General features: G+C 42.2%; 1 protein-coding gene across 4 annotated transcripts in view; it reads right to left on the bottom strand.

The window, feature by feature from the left end:
* Positions 1-22,044, bottom strand: part of LOC140199157 (RCC1 and BTB domain-containing protein 1-like) — a 77,066-nt gene that overhangs the window by 11,367 nt on the left and 43,655 nt on the right. For all 4 annotated transcript variants that reach the window (XM_072260764.1, XM_072260763.1, XM_072260766.1 and 1 more), the window contains 2 exons: positions 19,935-20,105; positions 14,954-15,061 (listed from right to left, as the gene is read on the bottom strand). In XM_072260764.1, coding sequence (XP_072116865.1) covers positions 14,954-15,061; positions 19,935-20,105 — 279 coding nt within the window. The remainder of the gene's footprint in view (positions 1-14,953; positions 15,062-19,934; positions 20,106-22,044) is intronic.

Below are 22,044 nucleotides of genomic sequence, written 5' to 3'. Positions count from 1 at the left end.
CCTGAGATTAAATACATGGTACTGAGGTGCACTGAGGAACCAACAGAAAGCATGAAATTTTGAAACCACTCAGTTGTCAAGCTGATTTAAAAAACTAATTTAAGATCACCTCAGATTTCACATATTGTTACGCTGCATCAGAGAATACAGAAGCAGGAAGAGAAATTACAAGGCATTTAGTGAATGGAAAACTATTGGAAGATAAGTGAAGGCTTCGGTCTAGCACAGGCCAAGAGTAAATAACCTTTTTTATTATGAGATGCAAATTCATTGTAATAAATATTTCAGCTGAATGCTTCACAGAACAGACAGCAGGTATTTTAAGGCACCATCTCCCAAAAACTACAAACTGGGTCCCAGTCACCATGATCATCTGTTGAATCAACCCCCCATCCTGGACTTGCAGCTCTTTCAAGGTTGGACAAAGTCTGAAAGCAAAATGGCCCCGCACAATCTCAGAAAGCCAAGCAAAATTCAAGGTGGCAAGTTAATTTTAACACAGGTTTAAACATATTGTCAACAGTTTTGGGCCCCATATCTCAGGAAGGATGTGTTGTCATTGGAGACAGTCCAGAGGGGGTTCATGAGATTGATTCTGAGAATGAAGGGGTTAACAAACGAGGACTGTTTGACAGCTTTGCCAGCCTGTATTCACTGGAATTTAGAAGAATATGTGGGGATCTCATTGAAATCTACCAAATTTTGAAAGGACTAGATAGGGTAGGTGTGGAGAGGATGTTTCCTGTGGTGGGGGTATACAGAATTAGAGGGCACAGCCTCAAAATTGAGGGGTGACCCTTTAGAACAAAGGTAAGGAGGAATTTTTTTAGTCATAGAGTAGTAAATATGTGAAATGTTCTGCCACATACTGTGGGTATATTTAAGGCAAAAGTTGATCGTTTCCTGATTGGTCAGGACAACAAAGGATATGGCAAGAAGGCAGGTGTATCCGGTTCAGCCATGGTGGAAAGACGGAGCAGACTCGAAGGGCTGAATGGCCTAATTCTGCTCCTATGCCTTATGGTCTTATAACTCTCCATACGAGGCAGTAATTGCTCACCATAAAATGGAAGCCTGGATTCAAGAGCAGGAAACACTATGGATATATTTGCAAAGTGATCTGGATATATTTTCCAGCTGGGAAAATGAGTTGAAAAATGGCAAAGAATTTAATGCAGACAAGTGTGAGGTGTCGTCCTTTGGGAGGACAAACCGGGCTATGGCTTACAATATGAATAGTAAGGAACTGAGGAGTGTGGTAGAACAAAGAGACCTGAGGATACAGATCCATAAATCCCTGAAAGTGGCATCACAGGTAGATAGGGTCATAAAGAAAGCTTTTGGCCTTCATGAATCAAAGTACTGAGTACAGGAGTTGGGATGTTATGATGAATCTGTATAAGATGTTGATGAGGCCTAATTTAGATTATTGTGTGCAGTTCTGGTCACCTACCTCGAGGAAAGATCAAGTTCAAGTTTATTGTCATCTGACTACATATATACATTCAAATGAAATAGAGTTCCTCCAGATCACGGTGCACCCACAACACACAAAACAAAATATTACATGTATGTGAAGGACGTAAGAAATAAAGTCAATTCAATTCAATTACCAGAAATAATTAAATAAAATATAATTAAAAATGCATTTAGCGTGCAGCACAGGTGAACAGAAAATAGCTTGCTGTCTAGTGACAAGACCTTGGTGGTGGTAAGGTGTCTAGTAGTCTCACAGCCTGATGGAAGAAGCTATTACCCAGTCTGGAAGTCTAGTCCTGATATCCCAGTACCTCCTTCCTGATGGCAGTGGGTCAAGAGATTGTGGGATGTCTGGTAGGGATTCTCAACAATGCTTCGGGCCCTTCATATACAACACTCCCAGTAAATGTCACAGATGGGGGGAGGGTGACCCCAGTGACCCTCTCAGTGAATTTTACCATCCTCTGCAGGGTTTTGCTGTCCAATGCCTTGCAGCTTCTGTACCACACAATAATACAACCAGACAGGACACTCTCGATGGTTCTCTTGTTGAAAGATGTTTGAATGGGGGCGGGGAATCTCCTCAGAAAGTATAGACACTGCTGTGCCTTCTTGACTAATGAGGAGATATTGTGGGTCCAGGTTAGATCGTCCACTGTGTGCACAGCAAGAAACATTGTGCTCGTCACTCTCTCCACGGCAGAGCCATTGATGAACAATGGAGAGTGGTTAAGCCGCACCTTCATGAAGCCTACAAACATCTCTTCTGTTTGTTCACGTTGAGACTCAGGTTGTTGTTCTTGCACCATTTGACAAGCCTCTCTCCCTCTCTCTGTATGCCAACTCATCATTGTTGCTGCTGAGGCCAACCACTGTTGCATCATCAGTGATGTGGTTTGAGCTGGATCTGGCAGTGCAGTTTTCAGTCAGCAGCATGAAGAGCAGTGGGCTGAGCACACAGCCCTGGGAGGCACCGGTGCTCAATGTGATGGAACTTGAGATGTTACTGCCTTGGGATCTTTCTGTTAAAAAGTCCAAGATCCAATTACAGAAAGGTATTGAGTATTACTGAGGACAGTTTACCCACTGGCCTCTGAGGAATGAGTGTTAAATCTCAAGTTGAAGTCAGTGAACAATACCCTGGCATATGAGGCACCATTTTCTAGGTGGGACAGGACAGAGTGGAGATCCAAACCTATGGCACAGGGGTTCCCAACCTGGGGTCCATGGTTAATGGTCAGGTTTCATGGCATAAAAAAGATTGAGATCCCGCGCTGTGGCATCATCAATGGGCCGGTTTGGGCAGCAGATGAACTGGAAAGGGTCTAATATAGCTGGAAGGTGGGATCTTAAATGGTCCATTGCCAGCTTCTTAAAGTACTTCATGATTGCTCAGATCAGTGCCACTGGGCAGTAATAGTTTAGGCCAGTTACCATCACTCTCTTGGGCACTGGAACGATGGTAGATTCCTTGATGCATGCAGGGAGCAAAGAGATATTAAAGATGTCTGTTAAGATGCCTTTTAGCTGGGCCGCACAATCCCTCAGCACCTGACCAGGTATGTTGTCTGGCCCTGCAGCTTTTCGTGGGTTTACCCTGATTAGCATCCTCCTCCTCTCAGTTGTGGCCAGACAAGGTGCCTGTTCCTCAGGGGAAGAGGGGGCTTACCTCATTGTCACATTATTTGTGGTGTCAAGACATGCATAGAAGGCATTCCCTCTATCAGGAAGGGAGGTGTCACTGTCAGTGATGCACAAGGTGGACTTGCAATCTTGTACGGTCTGTATACTGTGGCACATGCGCCCTGTGTCCCTGGTGTTACAAAGGTGCCTGTGAATTTTCTGTGAGTATTCTCACTTTGCTTTCCTGATGGCACAAGAGAAGGCAGCTCTTGCTGACCTTAGAATTGTCCTATCAGCCCACCTGAAGACAGTGTCCTGAACCCCAAGAAGTGCATGAACCTCTGCAGCCAGCCATGGTTTCTGGCTTGCCCTGGCTGTGTAGTGTATAATCATGGTAAGTATCAATAAACTTGAAAGGGTGCAGAGACACTTGACAAGGATGTTGCCTGCACAAGAGACCTGAGTTATAGTAAAAGGTTGAATAGGTTAAGACTATTCAATGGAGCACAGAAGAACGATGGGAGACCTTATAGAAGTCTTCAAAATTATCAGGGGTATAGGTAAGGTGAATGCTTGCAAGCATTTTCTTCTCAGGCTGTGAGAGGTTAAAACTAGAGGTAATCAGTTTAGGATAAAAGGTGAAATATTAAGGGGGAAACTTCTTCACTCAGAGGGTGGTGCAAGTAGGGACCGAGCTGCCAGCGGAAGTGGTAGATGGAAGTTCAAACACAGCAATTACGTTGGGATAGATACATGGATGAGAGAGTTACAAAGAGCTAGGGTCTGGGGCAAGTAGAAGATCAGGCTAGCATAGACTAGATGGGTCCAAGGGCCTGTGCTGCAGTGTACTATGACTCCATAATTGATTTAAGGGCACTCAGAGGCGACAGCTTCAAAACCCTGAGATATTACCTACATTAAAAGGTACTACATAATTTAGTCTCAAATGTCTTCCAGTTCTGCAAAGAAGATTATTAAATAGCACACAACATAGAAAAGGTTATTCCAACAATTTATGCTTCAGACAGTGTCATCAGTACAAGTAACATTCAAGTCAACAGTAACCACAGCATTAAGACTGGATAAATCATATTCCAACTTCTTTCATCTAACTATGCCCAGTGGCAAATTTAACTTAATACTTTTTAAAATAGTGTAACAATGGATTTAGTCACACAAGTGAACACAGCTTAAGGTTGAAGATAACACTGATAGGAACTATAAAGCACACAATGGATGCAAAAGAGACATGAGGATGGTGTGTTGCCTCCCATGTGCTTGGGTTCAGGATGTATTAGAGCAGCTGCAGGTTATTCTCAATGGGGAGGTGGAGCAGCCAGAGGTCGTGGTGCATATTGGCACCAATGACATGGGCAGAAAGGGGGAAGAGGTCCTATGCAGTGAGTATATAGAGTTTAGGGAAGAGCCTGAGGAAAAGGACCTCCAAGGTAGTAATCTCTGGATTATTCCCTGCACCATGGCTAGTGCAGGTAGGAATGGGGTGATAGCACAGATGAATGAGTGGCTGAGGCGATGGTACAGGGGACAGGGTTTCAAGTTCCTGGCTCATTGGAACCTTTTCTGGGGAAGGGGTGACGTGTTAAAGAGGGATGGGTTACACCTGAGCTGGAGGGGAACCAATAACCTGGCCGGGAGGTTTGCTGATGCTACTCTGGAGAGCTTTAACTATTTTGCAGGGCGCTGGGAACCAGAACTCCAGGTCAGTACAGGAGGGATCTGACCGGAAAGTAGATGCTAGGTAAAGTATTGAAAGGCAGGTATGATGGGTCATATAGTTTTTATATTTTAATATGAGTATTATGGATAAGGACGATGAACTCGGCGGGAGGAGAGAGTGCAGCTCGCTGCGCGTGCGCAGCCCTCTGGTGAAAAATGATATCGTATCCGTTAAATAGGGGCCGTGGACAATTCTGATTTGATGGAGACAGACGTGAAAGCACAGAGGAACATCTGGAGAAATTTCTGAAATGCCCGTTCGCTGCTGTCATTACTGCGCGATCGTGAATCTTCCAGAGGGAAGGCCTCAAAATCCCCGGCTTTGCCTGCTGTTGGTGACCGAGATTGAGGTCAAATTGCTCGGATAGAGATGGTGCTCGGTACACGGTATCGGAGAGCTGATCACAGGCTCGAAGTTTTCGGACGACTCAGAGTTGGACTGTGGTCGGGCATGGCAGAGAGAGTTTTTCTTCCTTCTCCCGTCTGCGTGAGATGTGGGACACTTGAGGGACTTTGAACTTTTTACTGTGCTCATGGACTGTTCTTCATCAAGTTATGGTATTTTTGCACTGTTGTAACTATACGTTATAATTATGTGGTTTTGTTGGTTTTTTCAGTCTTGGTCCATCCTGTGTTTTGTGATATCACACCAGAGGAAATATTGTATCATTTCTTAATGCATGCATTACTAAATGACAATAAAAGAGGACTGCGTGTCTTCATAATCTAAAAAAAACTTAGACCATGGATCAGTATATGGAACTATGATGCTGTGGCCATTACTGAAACTTGGTTGAGAGAGGGATAGGAATGGATGATTAACGTACCAGGATTTCGAAGTTTTAGAAAAGATAGAGGAGGAGATAAAAGGAGGGGAGGGGATTGGAATTGCACTGCTAATCAGGGACAATATCACAGCTGCACTTAGGGGAGACATAATGGAGGGTCAGGCACTGAGTCCCTTTGGGTGGAAATCAGGAGTAGGAAGGATGCAATCACACTGATGGGATTGTACTGTAGACTGCCCCCTCCAATAGCCAATGGGACATTGAGGAACAGATATGCAATCAGATTAAGGAAATGTGTAAAAATAATAGGGTTGTTGTCATGGGGAATTTCAAATTTCCTAATATAAACTGAGACTTTCTTAGTGCAAGGGGTTTAAATGGGGCAGAATTTGTTAAGGATATCAAGGAAAATTTCTTAAATCAATATGTGAACGATCCAAAAAGAGGAGGGGCTGTACTGGATCTGGTGTTGGGTAATGGGCCTGGCCAGGTAACTGACTTCCACTGGGTGAACAGTTAGGGAGCGGTGACCACAACTCCTTAACTTTCAGGACAGCTATAGATAAGGATAGGTATGGTCCTTGTGGGAGAGTTTTAAATTAGAGTAGGGCAAATTAGAAGGGCATTAGGAAGGAACTAAGTGTTAATTGGGAGCAACTTTTCTTTGGCAAGTCCACATCAGAGACATGTGGAGGGTGTTTAAAGATCAATTCCACAGAGTACAGGAAAGGTATTTTCCTGTTAGAAGGAAGGACAGGGATGGAAAGATAAGAGAACCTTGGATGTCCAGCAAGGTGATGAATTTAGTGAGGAAAAAGGAAAAGTATGTAAAGCTTTAGAAGTTAGGATCAAACGAAGCACACGAGGAGTATAAAGAAGCCAGAAAAGAACTAAAGAAGGGAATTAGGAAAGCCAGGAGGGGCCATGAAAAATCCTTTGCAAGCAGGATTAAGATGAAACCCAAGGCATGCCATACATACATCAAGAACAAGAGGTAACTAGGGAGAGGGTGGACCACTCAAGGATAAAGGAAGGAACATCTGCTTGGATGCAGGGTTTGTGAGTGAGGTACTTTAAGTACTTACCAAGGAAAAGGATATGGAGGACTAGGAGATCAGTGCTGAGTGCATAAATACGTTAGGGCATTTTGAGGTCAAGGAGGAGGAAGTGTTGTCCCTCCTAATGGATATTAAGGTGGATAAGTCCCCAGGGATTTACCCCAGGTTATCAATGGAGGCAAGAGACAGGATTGCTGGGTCCTTAACCAGCATCTTCATGCCCTCTCTAGCCACAGGTGAGGTCCCAAAGGACTGATGATATTGTACCTCTATTTAAGAAGGAAACAAGGGAAAATCCTGGGAACTATACACTGGTGAGTTTCACATCAGTTGTAGGAAAATTGCTGGAGAAAATTCTTAGGGATAGGATATATCAACAGTTGGCTTAATTAAGGAGAGCCAGCATGGCTTTATGCAAGACAGGTTGTGTCTTACTAACTGGATTGAGTTTTTTGACAAGGTGATGAGAGAGATTGATGAGAGTAGGGCAGTGAATGTTGTCTACATGGATTTTAGTAGGGTGTTTGACCAAGTCTCTCATGGGAGGCTAATCTAGAACATTAAGATGCATGGGGTCCACAGAGCATTGGCTGTTTGGATTCAGAATTGGCTTGTGCATAGAAAACTGATGGTAGTGATTGGAGTGACTTATTTGAGTTGGAGGTCTGTAATTACTGGTGTTTTGCAGGGATCTGTGCTGGGACTATTGCTCTTTGTGATGTATATAAATAACCTGAATGAAAATGTAGATGGGTAGGTTAGTAAGTTTGCAGATAATACAAAGACTGGTGGAGTCATGGATAGTGTATTAGACTTGCAGTTCTGTTGCAGATATGGGCAGAGAAATGGCAGATGGAGTTTAACCGAGATAAATGTGAGGTGTTGCACCTTGTAGGGCAAATGCAAGGGGACAGTACACTGCTAAAGGCAAGATCCTCATCAGCGTTGCTGAGCAGAGAGATCTTGGGATCCAAATTCGTAGTTCTTTGAAAGTGGCTACACCGGTCAATAGGGTGGTTAAGAAGGCTGATGGAATCCTAGCTTTTATTAGTCGAGGCACTGAATTCAAAAGTCAAGAGGTTCTGTTGCAACTTTATAAAACTCAGGTCAGGCCACATCTGGAATATTGCATGCAGTTCTGGTCGCCCCACTATAGGAAGGATGTTGAGGCTTTGGAGAGGTGCAGAAGAGGTTTACCAGGATGCTGCCTGGTTTAGAGGGCATGTGCTATCATGAGAGACTGGATAAACTTTAGCTGTTGTTTCTGGAGTGGTGAAGGCTGAGGAGAGATCTGATAGAGATTTATAAGATTATGAGAGGAATAGATAGAGTAGACAGAGTGTCTGTTTCCCAGGGTTGAGATGTCTAATACCAGAGGACATACTTTGAAAGCGAGAGGGGCCAGGTTCAAGGGGGATGTGAGGGATACGTTTTTTACTCATAGAGTGGTGGATGCCTGGTACAGGGGTAGAGGCAAATACATTAGAGGCTTTTAATGGATATTTGGATAGGCACATGAATGTGAGGAAGATGGAGGGATATGGACATGATGTAGGTAGGAAGGATTTGTGTTTGGGTGTTTTAGATTTATTTTTTAGCTGGTTTAGCACAACATTGTGGGCCGAATGGCCTGTTACTGTGTTGTACTGTTCTGTGTTCTATGCCAATTACTAACATTCTAGTTGGTGCTCTTTATACTACAGGAAGAGTTGGATAAATTTTATTCAGCTTGTTTAGATCTTTAGATGTGAAAGAGGCAGAACACCTCAATTTTGAAACATTTTATCACTATGATTCCAGCTGCTAATGAAACATTATACCTACACATAATGAAACAAAAATTACAGGAACAATACCTCATATTCCAGCCTCCAACTCGGCGGGATGAACACCAGACTCTCAAACTCCAGTACATGCTGCTCTCTGTGCCTTTTTCCAATTTTCCCTTTTTTCCCTCTTTTCTCATGATCCAACAGGCCACCATCACCCAATGTCTTTCCTCTCCCTCTCCCTATCATGCACATGTTAACCCCACTAGTGTCCCTTCCCACCTCCCTCTTCTGATGCCATGCTCCACTTTCCTTTATCATATTCCATCAGTCACTTCCCACTATTCCTCCCCTCAGCTACCTATCGCCCCTCCCCTCACGTGGATCACCTGTTCCACTCCTCCCCTTCACCTCTTTCATTTGGCTACATCCACTTCCTTTCTGAGTTCAACTGAAGGGTCTCAGCCCAAAAAGTTGACTCTCGATTCCCCTCCTTGGATACTGCCTGACCTGTTGAGTTTGAGCGTCTTCTTTGTACTGCTGCATAATGAAACACTTCTCTACTGGATGTTGCCTATGGAGATAGTGTAAACAACTGAAGAAAAGTGCCTTGAAATATATTGTTTCATTAAATCACAATAATTAAGTAGTTTATTTCACTGCCAGATTGCATTGTAATGAAAAGAAAAAATAACTGAACATTTAAAGTGCATTCTAAAGTTCAAAGTCAATTTTATCGAAGTACATACATGTCATCATATACAGTTGCAAGAAAAGGTTTGTGAACCCTTTGCATTTACCTGGTTTTCTGCATTAATTACTCAGGGTTCACAAACCTTTTCTTGTGTCTGTAGAACTCTTGAGATTCATTTTCCTGCGGGCACACTCAGCAAATCTATAGAATGGTAACTATAACCAGATCAATGAAAGATCAACCAGAGTGCAGAAGGCAACAAATAGTGCAAATGCAAATATAAATAAATAGCAATAAATAACAAGAACATGAGATAATGAAATTGGCTATGGGAACATCTCAATGGATGGGCGAGTGAGTGTAGTTATCCCCTCAAGGGCATGATAGTTGTGAGGTAGTAACTGTTCTTGAACCTGGTGGTGCTCAAATAAACTACAGAAAGTCTCCTTTGATTAGCGATATCTGCCTCACTAAAGCTTGTTAAACAAAGAACTGAAGAATTTCACATATTCAAAGATGGGATAAAAATATCAACTTATCAATGTAATCACAGACTATTGAATAAACGTGTTTATAAACCCTACTTCATCCAGCATAATACAGGCTCTGTCCTTTACATGAGATCAACACCATTAATAGCAGTAAAATGATAGACACAAACTTTACTTATAAGGAGAGATTGCACAACATCACCATAAATGATTTATGTGGCTTTACCTACAAGAGACTGAATTGGCTATATTTATTCTTACTGGGTTTCTCAAAGTCCAACCCTACGTCCCCGTCGTGAGAGGTAGAAATGGGTAAGGCCGGCTAACAGGGCTCTGGTGAAGCAACATAGACCAATTCCTCTGCACAGTGGATACACTGGATTACAGAAACATTGATGAACTCCAACCATACCATCAACTTTGGAGATGGGAGGTCATCAATGGCCTGTGCTCCACTGGGAGCCAAGGGCCAAAGAAGAAGAAGGTTCTTGCTGGAACGCAGGAGGCTGAGAAATGACCTTACAAAGGTTTATAAAATTGTGAGGGCCACAGACAGAATCTTTCTTATAGAATGGGGGATTCTGAAACTAGGTCAGTGCTGATCAACAAGCTTCAAAACCTGGGCTTCTGTAACTCCCTCTGCAACTGGATCCTTGGCTTCCTCATTGGGAGACCACAGTCAGTAACAATAGGTAAATAACATCTCCCCACGCTGACAATCGACACTAGTGCACCTCAAGGATGAGCGTTTAGTCCGCTGCCTTACTCTCTCTATAGTCGTCACTGTGTGGTTAGGCACAGCTCAATTACTATCTATAAATTCGCTGATGACACGACTGCTGTTGGCAGAGTCTCAGACAGTGGCGAAGAGGCGTACAGGAGTGAGATAAATCAGCTGGCTGAGTGGTGTTGCAATAGCAACCTTGCACTCAACATCAGCCAGATGATGGAATTGATTGTGGACTTCAGGGAGGAGAATACACACCAGTCTTCATTGAGGGGTCAGCAGTGGAAGCACATTCCTAGCTGAGTCAGTTGTTAATACAAACGACATATCTCACAATGTTTTGATATACAGGCGAGAAATAAATCTGAAGCGGTAACTGGAAAGAGTGAGCAGCTTCAAGTTCCTGGACTACAGCACCACAGAGAAGATTTATCCTGGGCCCAGTACAGTGATGCAATCATAAAGAGGTCATGTCAGAGGCTCTACTTCAGTAGAATTTTGAGGAAATTTGCTATGTCACCAAAGATTCTAGCAAGTTTCAATGGATGCATGGTGGAAAGCTGAAAGCATTCTGACTGGCTGCATCACCGCCTGGTACTCTAATGAGCAGGATTGGAAAAGGCTGCAGAAGGTTGCAGACTGGGTGAGCTAAATCTGGGTCATGCCATCAGGGAGGAGGTACAAGATCCTGAAGACCCCCCCCCCCCCCACCTCCCCACTCAACATGTTAAAAACAACTTCCCTCCCTTTGCCATCAGATTTCAGAACAGTCCATGAACTTATGAACACTACTTCGCTATTCCTCTTTGGCTCTATTTATTGATATTTTGTAACTTATTGTAATTTATGTCTTGCACTGTGCTGCTGCCATAAGGCGACAAATTTCATGACATACTGCCAGCAATAACAAACGGGATTCTGAGAAATTCAGAAAATATTGCAAAGTTGCTAAGTAAATAAGTGAAAGCAATAAAAACTTGACTATCATTGTTATTTTAAAAGAATGATATCTGTGCATTTCAAAAGAATCTGAAGAAGAGTCATTAATTAAGAACATTAAAAATAGGAGCAGGAGTAGGCCATCCGGCCCATTGAACCTGCCCCGCCATTTAATAAGATCATGGCTGATCTGTCCGTAAACTCAGCTCCATCTACCTGCCTTTTAACTCCCTTACTATGTAAAAATCTATCTAGCTGTATCTTAAATATATTTAGTGAAGAAGCCTCAACTGCTTCCCTGGGCAGAGAATTCCACAGATTCACCACTCTCTGGGGAAAAACAGTTTTGCCTCATTTCTGTCCTAAATCTTCTCCCCTGAATCTTGAGGCAATGTCCCCCAGTTCTAGTCTCACCTACCAATGGAAACAACTTTCCTACTTCTACCTTATTTATTGCTTTCAAAATTTTGTATGTTTCTATAAGATCCCCTCTCATTCTTCTGAATTCCAGAGAGTATAGTTAACAGAGATATATTCAACAATGCATTTTAGCAAAACTGCAGTTAGAATATTATGGGTAGCTAAAATAACATCCCATGAAGAATACAAAAATAACAAAAAATTTATAGTTTAACATCACTGGTTATAAACAAAGGAAAATCTACCTAAAGTTGAGAACATTTTGAACAAAAAGTATAATAATGAATGTCAGCATGAATTTCAAAGGTTAGATCCTACTTAACCAATTTTAATAACCTTTTGAAGTGTCCAGATAGGATAGACAATACTAATACTGTAGATAAACCAATTTGCAAATGTTTAAGGTATAAACGGACGAATGATTAAGATTGGACAATGCAGATTCAGAAGACAGGCAGCAGAATGGGTTAGTAGCTGACTTTAATATAAAAATCAGAAACGGTGAGTAAAAATAATGTACTTCACAATGGAGTACAGTTGTGATTACTGCTGTGCAATGAGTTACAATAACAATTTAGATTTTGGAACCAAAAACACTGATTCTAAACTTGTGATGTTGCCAAGTTATTGAGTGAGGTAGGTTGGTTTAGAATAGACCAGCTCAGAGAACTACAAAATAAAATAAACAAATACATATTTTTGCAGAATGGGCTTATGCACAGGTAGTATATTTTGGTAGCAAGAACAGGGGGTCAGATTACTTGGAAAATACAAATCTAGGTGGGGTAGAGGAACAAAAGGAGCTCAGAGTACAAACATACACCAAACATAAGATACTATACTCCAGGTTAGTGTGGAATTCAGAAGAAAATGATGTACACCAAATTAATGAAAATATGGAACTGGTCATCACAGGGAGTGGTTGAACAGTATTGAACAGTTCTATGGAGGCTGCTAGAGAAGGTCATGTGGTTAGATTTAGATGAGAAAACTCGTGCAGAACATAAACCTGGGCTGAATGAGTTCTTTAAGCGTCAAACATCCTAAATTACAGCACAAAACACTTAAAGATACTTTGATATCATTACAACATAACTGCAAGAAATTTATTGAAATATGTAGTAGACATAAAAAGCACAATAAAAATATAATTTCTTAACATCTAACAGTTACTTATTTCAAAACATGTTTTATACAGTTCACATTTAAATTTAGCTCATCTTGTTCCCATAATCCCATCATTGAAAGAACAATTAGCCTATTTTAAAAAAATTAATATTTAGAGTCACAGGGAAATTAAATAAAAGGACAAACATACAATAGAGATCATTTTGCCAGGAGATTAAAGTAAAAATAAACACAAAATTCAAAAACAAAATACTTTCAACCTATGGCACCATTTAAGCATAATAAAACCAAGCAGCATAGGTTGATTGCACCAAAGTTGCTGGATTGGAAAACTATGTATAAAGCAAGGTTGAATGGACCATAAATGTTCTTTTAAAAAAAAACTGCTAAATGATTTTAAAACCTTTTTTACTTCATGCAACTAATAGTTCAAATTAATTTATGATTTAACAGAACAACTTAAAATTCAGGTCACACCATGTTAGAAAAAAAGTTACTATACATTCTCTAAATGAACGAAGTAGTTTATAAGACCATAAGCTATACAAGCAGAATTAGGCCAGTTGGTCCAACGCGTTTGCTCTGACATTTCATCATGGCTAACCCAATTTTCCCCTCAACCCCAATCTCCTGCCTTCCCCCCCGTATCCTTTCATGCCCTGACCAATCAAGAAACTATCAACCTCTGCCTTAAATAAAGACTTGGCCTCCACAGCTGCCTGTGGCAAAGAATTCCGCAGATTCACCAATCTCTGGCTAAAGAAATTCTTCATCTCCATTCTAAAAGTTCGCCACTCTATTCTGAGGCTGTGTCCTCTGGTCTTAAGACTCTCCCACCATAGGAAACATCCTCTCCATGTCCACTCTATGAAGGCCTTTCACCATTCGATAGGTTTCAATGACGTAATTCTTCTGAATTCTAGTGAATACAGGCCTAGCGCCATGAAACGCTCTTCATATCACAAGCCATTCAATCCTGGAATTATTTTCACGAACCTCCTTTAAACCATCTCCTGTTTCAGCACATCTTTTCTAAGATAAGAGGCCCAAATTTGCTCATGCTCCAAGTGAGCCCTCACCAGTGCTTTATAAAGTTTTGAACATTACATCCTTGCTTTTATATTCTAGTTTTCGTGAAATGAATGCTAATATTGCATTTGCCTTCCTCACCACAGATTCAGCCTGCAAATTAACCTTTAGGGAATCCTGCACAAGGACTCCCAAGTTCCTTTGCACCTCAGTTGTTTGTATTTTCTCTACATGTAGAAAATAAACAACCCTGTCATTTCTTCTACCAGCGTGCATGACTATACAATTCCCAACACTGTATTCCATCTGCCATTTCTTTGCCCATTCTCCTAATCTAAGTCCTTCTATAGCCTCTCTACTTCCTCAAAACTACCTGCCCCTCCACTTATCTTCATTATCATCTGCAAGCTTTGTAACCAAGCCATCGATTCTATCATCCAAATCATTGACATATGGTGTAAAAAGAATCAGTCCCAACACAGACCCCTGTGGAACACCACTAGTCACCAGCAGCCAGCCAGAAAAGGCTCCCTTCATTCCCACACTTTGCCTCCAGCCACTGCGTCATTCATGCTGGAATCTTTCCTGTAATACCATGGGCTTGTAGTTTGTTAAGCAGCCTCATGTGTGGCATCTTGTCAAAGGCCTTCTGAAAATCCAAGTACACAACATCAAGCGATTTTCCTTTGTCTATCCTGCTTGTTATTTCTTCAAAGAATTCCAACAGATTTGTTAGGCAGGCTTTTCCCTTGAAGAAACCATGCCTATTTTATCATGTGCCTCCCAGTACCCTGACCACATCCTTAATAATCGACTCCAACATCTTCCCAACCACTGAGGTCAGACTAAATGGCTTATAATTTCCTTTCTTCTGCCTCTTTCCCTTCTTGAAGAGTGCTCTCTATTGTATCTTCTTGATCTCTATTGTATGTTTGTTCTTTTATTTAATTTCCCTGTGACTTTAAATATCATGAGATAATTTTTAAAAACAGCCAAAATAGACTAATTGCTCTTTCAATGATGGTATTATGGGAATTCATTTATGTTCCAATATTGAACATCCATACTCACCTGTAGGACACAAATACTTTGTAAAGCAGTCAACCTCCAAGGAATAAGGTGGTTTCCACTGATCCCTGATCCAATCTGGCCATTGCAATTGTTTCCCCAACCAAAAACCTGCAAAATGAGGAGGAAAATGCTCAAAATGAATATAGACCTGAAAGGAGGCTATTGAGCACAAGATGCACATGTTAAGCTCTGAAGCAGTTTCATTGCCCTGCCGTTTTACTTCAACATTGCGTTCCACCTTCTCCCTAAATATTTATCCAGTTCCTTTTTGAAAGTCAGGATTGAACTGCATCCACCGTACATCCAGTCAAGGTAATGTGAATTACTGCATTAAAAGAAGTCTCGCTGGCTCCTAACTTAGCACCATGCCTAATACCTACTTCATATCTTTGTACATACATTTAGTTTTATATTACTGGGAGTGTTGATAAGAGTGCCTCAGAGCCCTCTTCTGTGATATTCCTTTTTAGCATGAGGTGAATTGCATAGAAACATAGAACACATCCTTACCTTACAACTACCTAGGCTTACCCATAGTACCCATCCAGGAGACTCGTAAAAGACCCTATCATTTCTGCCTTCACCACCGGCACTGGCAACCCATTCCACGCACTCACCGCTCTCTGCGTAAAAAAACTTACCCCTGACATCTCCTCTGTACCTACTTCCAAGCACCTTAAAACTATGCCCTCTCGTGCTAGCCATTTCAGCCCTGGGAAAAAGCCTCTGATTATCCACATGATCAATGCCTCTCATCATCTTGTACACCTCTATCAGGTCACCTCTCATCCTCCGTCGCTCCAAGGAGAAAAGGCCGAGTTCACTCAACCTATTCCATTAAGGCATGCTCCCCAATCCAGGCAACATCTTTGTAAATCTTCTCTGCACCCTTTCTATGGTTTCCACATCCTTCCTGTAGTGAGGCAACAAGAACTGAGCACAGTACTCCAAGTGGGGTCTGACCAGGGTCCTATATAGCTGTAACATTACCTCTCGGCTGTAAACTCAATCCCACAATTGATGAAGGCTAATGCACCGTATGCCTTTTTAACCACAGAGTCAACCTGTGTAGCAGCTTTGAGTGTCCTATGGACTCAGACCCCAAGATCCCTCTGATCCTCCACACTGCCAAGAGTCTTACTATTAATGCTATATTCTGCCATCAAACTTGACCTACCAAAATGAACCACCTCACACTTAATTAAGGTTGAACTCCATCTGTCACTTCTCAGCACAGTTTTACATCCTATTAATGTCCTGCTGCAACCTCTGACAGCCCTCCACACTATCCACAACACCTCCAACCTTTGTGTCATCAGCAAATTTACTAACCCATCCCTCCACTTCCCTCATCCAGGTCATTTATAAAAATCACAAAGAGTAGGGGTCCCAGAACAGATCCCTGAGGCACACCACTGGTCACTGGCCTCCATGCAGAATATGACCCGTCTCCAACCACTCTTTGCCTTCTGTGGGCAAGCCAGTTCTGGATCCACAAAGCAATGTCCCCTTGGATCCCATGCCTCCTTACTTTCTCAATAAGCCTTGCATGGGGTACCTTATCAAATGCCTTGCTGAAATCCATATACACTACATCTACTGCTCTACCTTCATTAATGTGTTTAGTCACAACCTCAAAAAATTCAATCAGGCTCGTAAGGCACGACCCGCCTTTGACAAAGCCATGCTGACTATTCCTAATCATATTATGCCTCTCCAAATGTTCATAAGTCGTGCCTCTCAGGATCTTCTCCATCAATTTACCAACCACTGAAGTAAGACTCACTGGTCTATAATTTCCTGGGCTATCCCTACTCCCTTTCTTGAATAAGGGAACAACATCCACAACCCTCCAATCCTCCGGAACCTCTCCCGACCTCATTGATGATGTAAAGATCATCACCAGAGGCTCAGCAATCTCCTCCCTCACTTCCCACAGTAGCCTGGGGTACATCTCATCTGGTCCCGGTGACTTATCCAACTTGATGCTTTCCAAAAGCTCCAGCACATCCTCTTCCTTAATATCTTCATGCTGAAGCATTCCAATCCGCTGCAATTCATCCCTACAATCGCCAAGATCCTTTTCCATAGTGAATACTGAAGCAAAGTATTCATTAAGTACCCCTGCTATCTCCTCCGGTTCCATACACACTTTTCCACTGTCACACTTGATTGGTCCTATTCTCTCATGTCTTATCCTCTTGCTCTTCACATACTTGTAGAATGCTTTGGGGCTTTGCTTAATCCTGTTTGCCAAGACCTTCTCATGGCCCCTTCTGACTCTCCTAAAATCATTCTTAAGCTCCTTCCTGCTTGTCTTATCTTCTAGATCTCTATTACTACCTAGTTTTTTGAACCTTTCGTAAGCTCTTTTCTTCTTTACTAGATTTACAACAGCCTTTGTACACCATGGTTCCTGTACCCTACCATCCTTTCCATGTATCATTGGAACATACCTACTCAGAACCCCATGCAAATATCCCCTGAACATTTGCCATATTTCTTCCATACGTTTCCCTGAGAACATCTGTTTCCAATTTATGCTTCCATTATGCCTGATAGCCTCATATTTCCCCTTACTCCCATTAAACATTTCCCTAACTTGTCTGTTCCTACACCTCTCCAATGCTATGGTAAAGGAGATAGAATTGTGATCACTATCTCCAAAATCCTCTCCCACTGAGAGACTTGACACCTGACCAGGTTCATTTCCCAATACCAGATCAAGTACAGCCTCTCCTCTTGTAGGCTTATCTACATATTGTGTCAAGACACCTTCCTGAACACATCTAACAAGCTCCACCCCATCTACACTCCTCGCTCTAGGGAGATGCCAATCAATATTTGGGAAATTAAAATCTCCCACCACAACAACCCTGTTATTATTACTCCTTTCCAGAATCTGTCTCCCTATCTGCTCCTCGATGTCCCTGCTACTGTTGGGTGGTCTATAAAAAACACCCAGTCCAGTTATTGATCCCTTCCTATTCCTAACTTCCACCCACAGAGACTCTGCAGAGAACCCCTCCATGACTTCCTCCTTTTCTGCAGCCGTGACACTATCTCTGATCAACAGTGCCACGCCCCACCTCTTTTGCCTCCATCCCTGTCCTTTCTGAAACATCTAAAGCCTGGTACTTGAAGTAGCCATTCCTGCCCCTGCACCATCCAAGTCTCTGTAATGGCCACAACATCATAGCTCCAAGTGCTGATCCACGCTCTAAGCTCATCTGCTTTATTCATAATACTCCTCGCATTAAAACAGACACACATCTCAAACCACTGGTCTGAGCGCGTCCCTTCTCTATCACCTGCGTATCCTCCCTTTTGCACTGTCTCCAAGCTTTCTCTATTTGTGAACCAACGCCCTTTTCCTCCATCACTTCAGTTGCGCATGCAAGTAATGAATATCAACTGTGGGTGTGCGACCAGAAGATTTGGAACCTGGGAAGCTGAGACTGTGGCTGGAGCAAGAGTCTGGAGTACTTACAAGTTTCAGCTGGTTTTAATAAGCTGAAACACAGAAACCAAAACTTACACAAAAATTCTTGTGTCCTGGAGTAGACTACTCTACCTCATTTTAGCCTTAGAATCATTGCCAGTAGCCTTAGAGCCTCACTTTTCCTTATTACCTGTGGGAAATCTGTGCCACACAGTAAATACTGCAGGAACTCAGCAGGTCAGGCAGTAGCAATGGAAATCCATGCCGTTATCCTTTCTGAATAACAAGGACTAATTTTACATTAAATGTACCCTCTGCTAATTGAATTTTCTGGCTGTGTAAGTCATTTCTCTCTACCTATATGATTGCATCTCTTTAATTTTTTTTCTGTTCTATGAACAAAACCTTCTTTTGTTCTAACCACACACAGCCATAACTAACTGTCCAAGTCCCCCTCAATAAAACTAAGTGGAAGACAGAGTTCCCTACTGCTTCTCACAGGGCTCATTGACAGTGACCTTGCTGTTGGAACTGAACTGGTTACAAGACTGATGCAAGGTTCTGATCACAATTCAACAAATGATACACAAACTGACTTCTAAAAAGAGTGAAAGTATCTTTCACATCTCTGAGGGGTGCTTTTAAAATGCAACTACTGTTGATTTGTAGACAAGGATAAAGGTCAGAGAAAGGAAATTAGCTAAACGGCCAGTTAATCTGTTTGGCGGTGCTGACTCAAAGATAAATGGTGGGTAGGATGGTGAAGAACTTCCTTTAGTGCTGCACCAAAGCATCATCTATATTTTGGATTGAAGTTGTGAAATAAAATTTGATCCCATATCTCTCAAACCCCATTAGTCAACACAGACAGGGTCCAATGAATGGCCACAAACTACAGTCATTTTAAATGGCACAACTCTGAACAAACCTTAGTAGCAAAGGAACTCATTGTATTTACACAGCCAGTTTATGAAATAGATAGTAGTAGTGTTTTAATGCAGAGAGAATAAACCAAGGAAGAGCTTTATAATCATGGAAGTGTTTTTGAAGTCTAGTCACAATTATAAAGTAGGAACAGCAACAAGCAATGCACATAACAAACACCAGCAATTAAACAGTGATGAGATATTCTATCAGAGTCATACAGCACATACAGCATAGCAACCAAGAGCACAGTGACCACCAAATACTGACTTCATGCTACCCCCACATATTCCCTACAACTGCTCCTTAGACTCAACGACAAACTCACAAAAGGGGCAATTTACAGTGACAAGTTATCTTACCACATGGTATGTGAAAAGAAACTGTAGCCCCTGAAGTAACAGTCACAGGACAGGCAGCACCCATGGTTAGGATTGAACAGAGACCACTGAACCATTAAGCTTTTAGTTTCACGCTCCTTGCTTAATATCAACGTGAAAAGCAGGATTGAAGGAATAAATATTTACATCACTGGAATCACTTTACACTCATGATCTTTCCAGGAGGTGAAAAATGAATACTTGCTAGTGTACTGGGTCACAAGACAAGAATTACCTCTCCATTGTCTGTTACAGCCATGGAGAACAGCTGACCACAAGCAATAGTGACAACTTTTCTGTTCTCCAGACCATGCATGACTCTACGCGGTGTTGCCTGGGTTGCGGTTGATCCAGATCCTGATCCTGATCCCACTTGTCCATAATTGTTGGAACCCCATGAATAAACCTGCCATCAAAACAAGTGAAAAAGAACACGTTAAAATATGCAAAGCAGCTGCATTCCACTGCTAAGTATAAAACCTAAATAAAACTAAGTCTGCCTTGGATCAGAAATTGTCACATGGGAAACTGCTGATGATTCAGAGGCTCTAGCTTCCATAGACTGAACAATAGCCCAATTTATGGAAAGTTACTTACGGAATCATTACAGCATGGAGAAAGGACATTCAGCCAATCAAGTCTATACTGGCCCTTTGTAAGAGGAGCCATTTGATCTCATTCTCTTGATCTATTTCACATTGAAGTTTAAATAGTTTTTAAAAAAAATACTTATCCAATAGCTTTCAGAACACTACATTTGAGACTACAACTATCTCTGGCTATCATTCTAGACCATATAACCATATAATAATTACAGCACGGAAACAGACAATCTCGGCCCTTCTAGTTCGTGCCAGACACCTAAAAGTTGCTTGTGTTACTTTTAGCTCTTTTGTCAACCACCTTCATTAAATGTTCCTTGATTTTTGACCATCTGCCAATGGGAACAATCTCTCTCCATCCACTTAGTCAATATTCTTCATAAATTCTGTACGTCTGTCTATCAGATCTCTTCTCAACCATGCTTCCATGCTCCACCTTCCTTTTGGTCAGATTCCATCATCTACTGCCTTTTGTTGCCTCTATCTATCACTTCCCCACCCGTGTGATTATTTCCACCCTTCCCTCCCTACTTTGGACTCTATCTGCCAATCACTCTTTCTCACTTGGATTCACCTATCACTTCCCAACACTTATCCCATCCCTTTTAGATTATGAGAACACTCAGTCCTCTTTTATTGTCATTTAGAAATGCATACATGCATTAAGAAATGATACAATGTTTCTCCGGTGTGATATCACTGAAAACAGGACAAACCAAAGACCAACACTGACAGAACCACATAATTATAACATATAGTTACAGCAGAGCAAAATAATACCATAATTTGATGAAGAACAAACCATGGACACGGTAAAAAAAAAGTCTTAAAAGTCCTCGAGTCGATCAACTCCCGAGTCCCCGATAGCAGGCGGCAAAAGGGAGAAACTCCCTGCCATAAACCTCCAGGCACCGTCAACTTGCCGATGCCTTGGAAGCAGCCGACCACAGCCGACACTGAGTCCATCCGTCTGAAAACTTTGAGCCTCCAACCAGCCCTCCGATACAACCTCCCGAGCGCCATCCTCTGCCGAGCACCTTCGACCTCGCCTCAGCCGCTGAAACAAGCAAAGCTGAGGATTTTGGGGCCTTTGCTCCGGAGATTCTGGTTACCACACAGTAGCAGTGGCAGCGAAGCGGGCATTTCAGAAGTTTTCCAGATGTTCCTCCTTACTGTCACGTCTATCTCCATCAAATCAGAATTGTGCACGGTCCCCTACTTGACAGATAACAGATATTCATCACCAGAGAGGCCGCGTGTGCTGCCATCTTCTCCTCCTCACTTCTTCCCCTCACCTCTTAGTTTAGATCAGGGACTCCCAAACTTGGGTCCATGGACCCTTTGGTTAATAGTAGAGGTCAATGGCATAAAAAAGGTTGGGAACCCCTGGTCCAGATGAAAGGTCTCAACCCAAAACATCAACTGTCCACTTCCCTCTCTTACGTCTCCTTTTAGCTTCCGGTTTAAGAAGGCACAACCAAAGGCATGCAGCAGTTCCAAAGCACAGTAATTTGATTAAAAACATTAATAATAACACTTTCTTTTAAGAAGTGAATTGTGGTGAACTATTCCCACAAACAATGAAGAGGCAAGCGAAGGCAAAGTGAATTCGCGAGATGTGCCCTGCAAAATCCACACACATGGAGTTGAAGCCGTGCTGGTTGGAGTGGATGATTTGAAGGGGAGAAGATGAGAGAGAGGAGTTCCAATGTCTGTCCAGCTGGCCTGGGCACGAGGGTGGAT

The sequence above is a fragment of the Mobula birostris genome, chromosome 6 (genome assembly GCF_030028105.1).
Source record: "Mobula birostris isolate sMobBir1 chromosome 6, sMobBir1.hap1, whole genome shotgun sequence".
NCBI classification, from domain to species: Eukaryota; Metazoa; Chordata; class Chondrichthyes; order Myliobatiformes; family Myliobatidae; genus Mobula; species Mobula birostris.
This window is presented reverse-complemented; position numbering and strand designations above follow the sequence as displayed.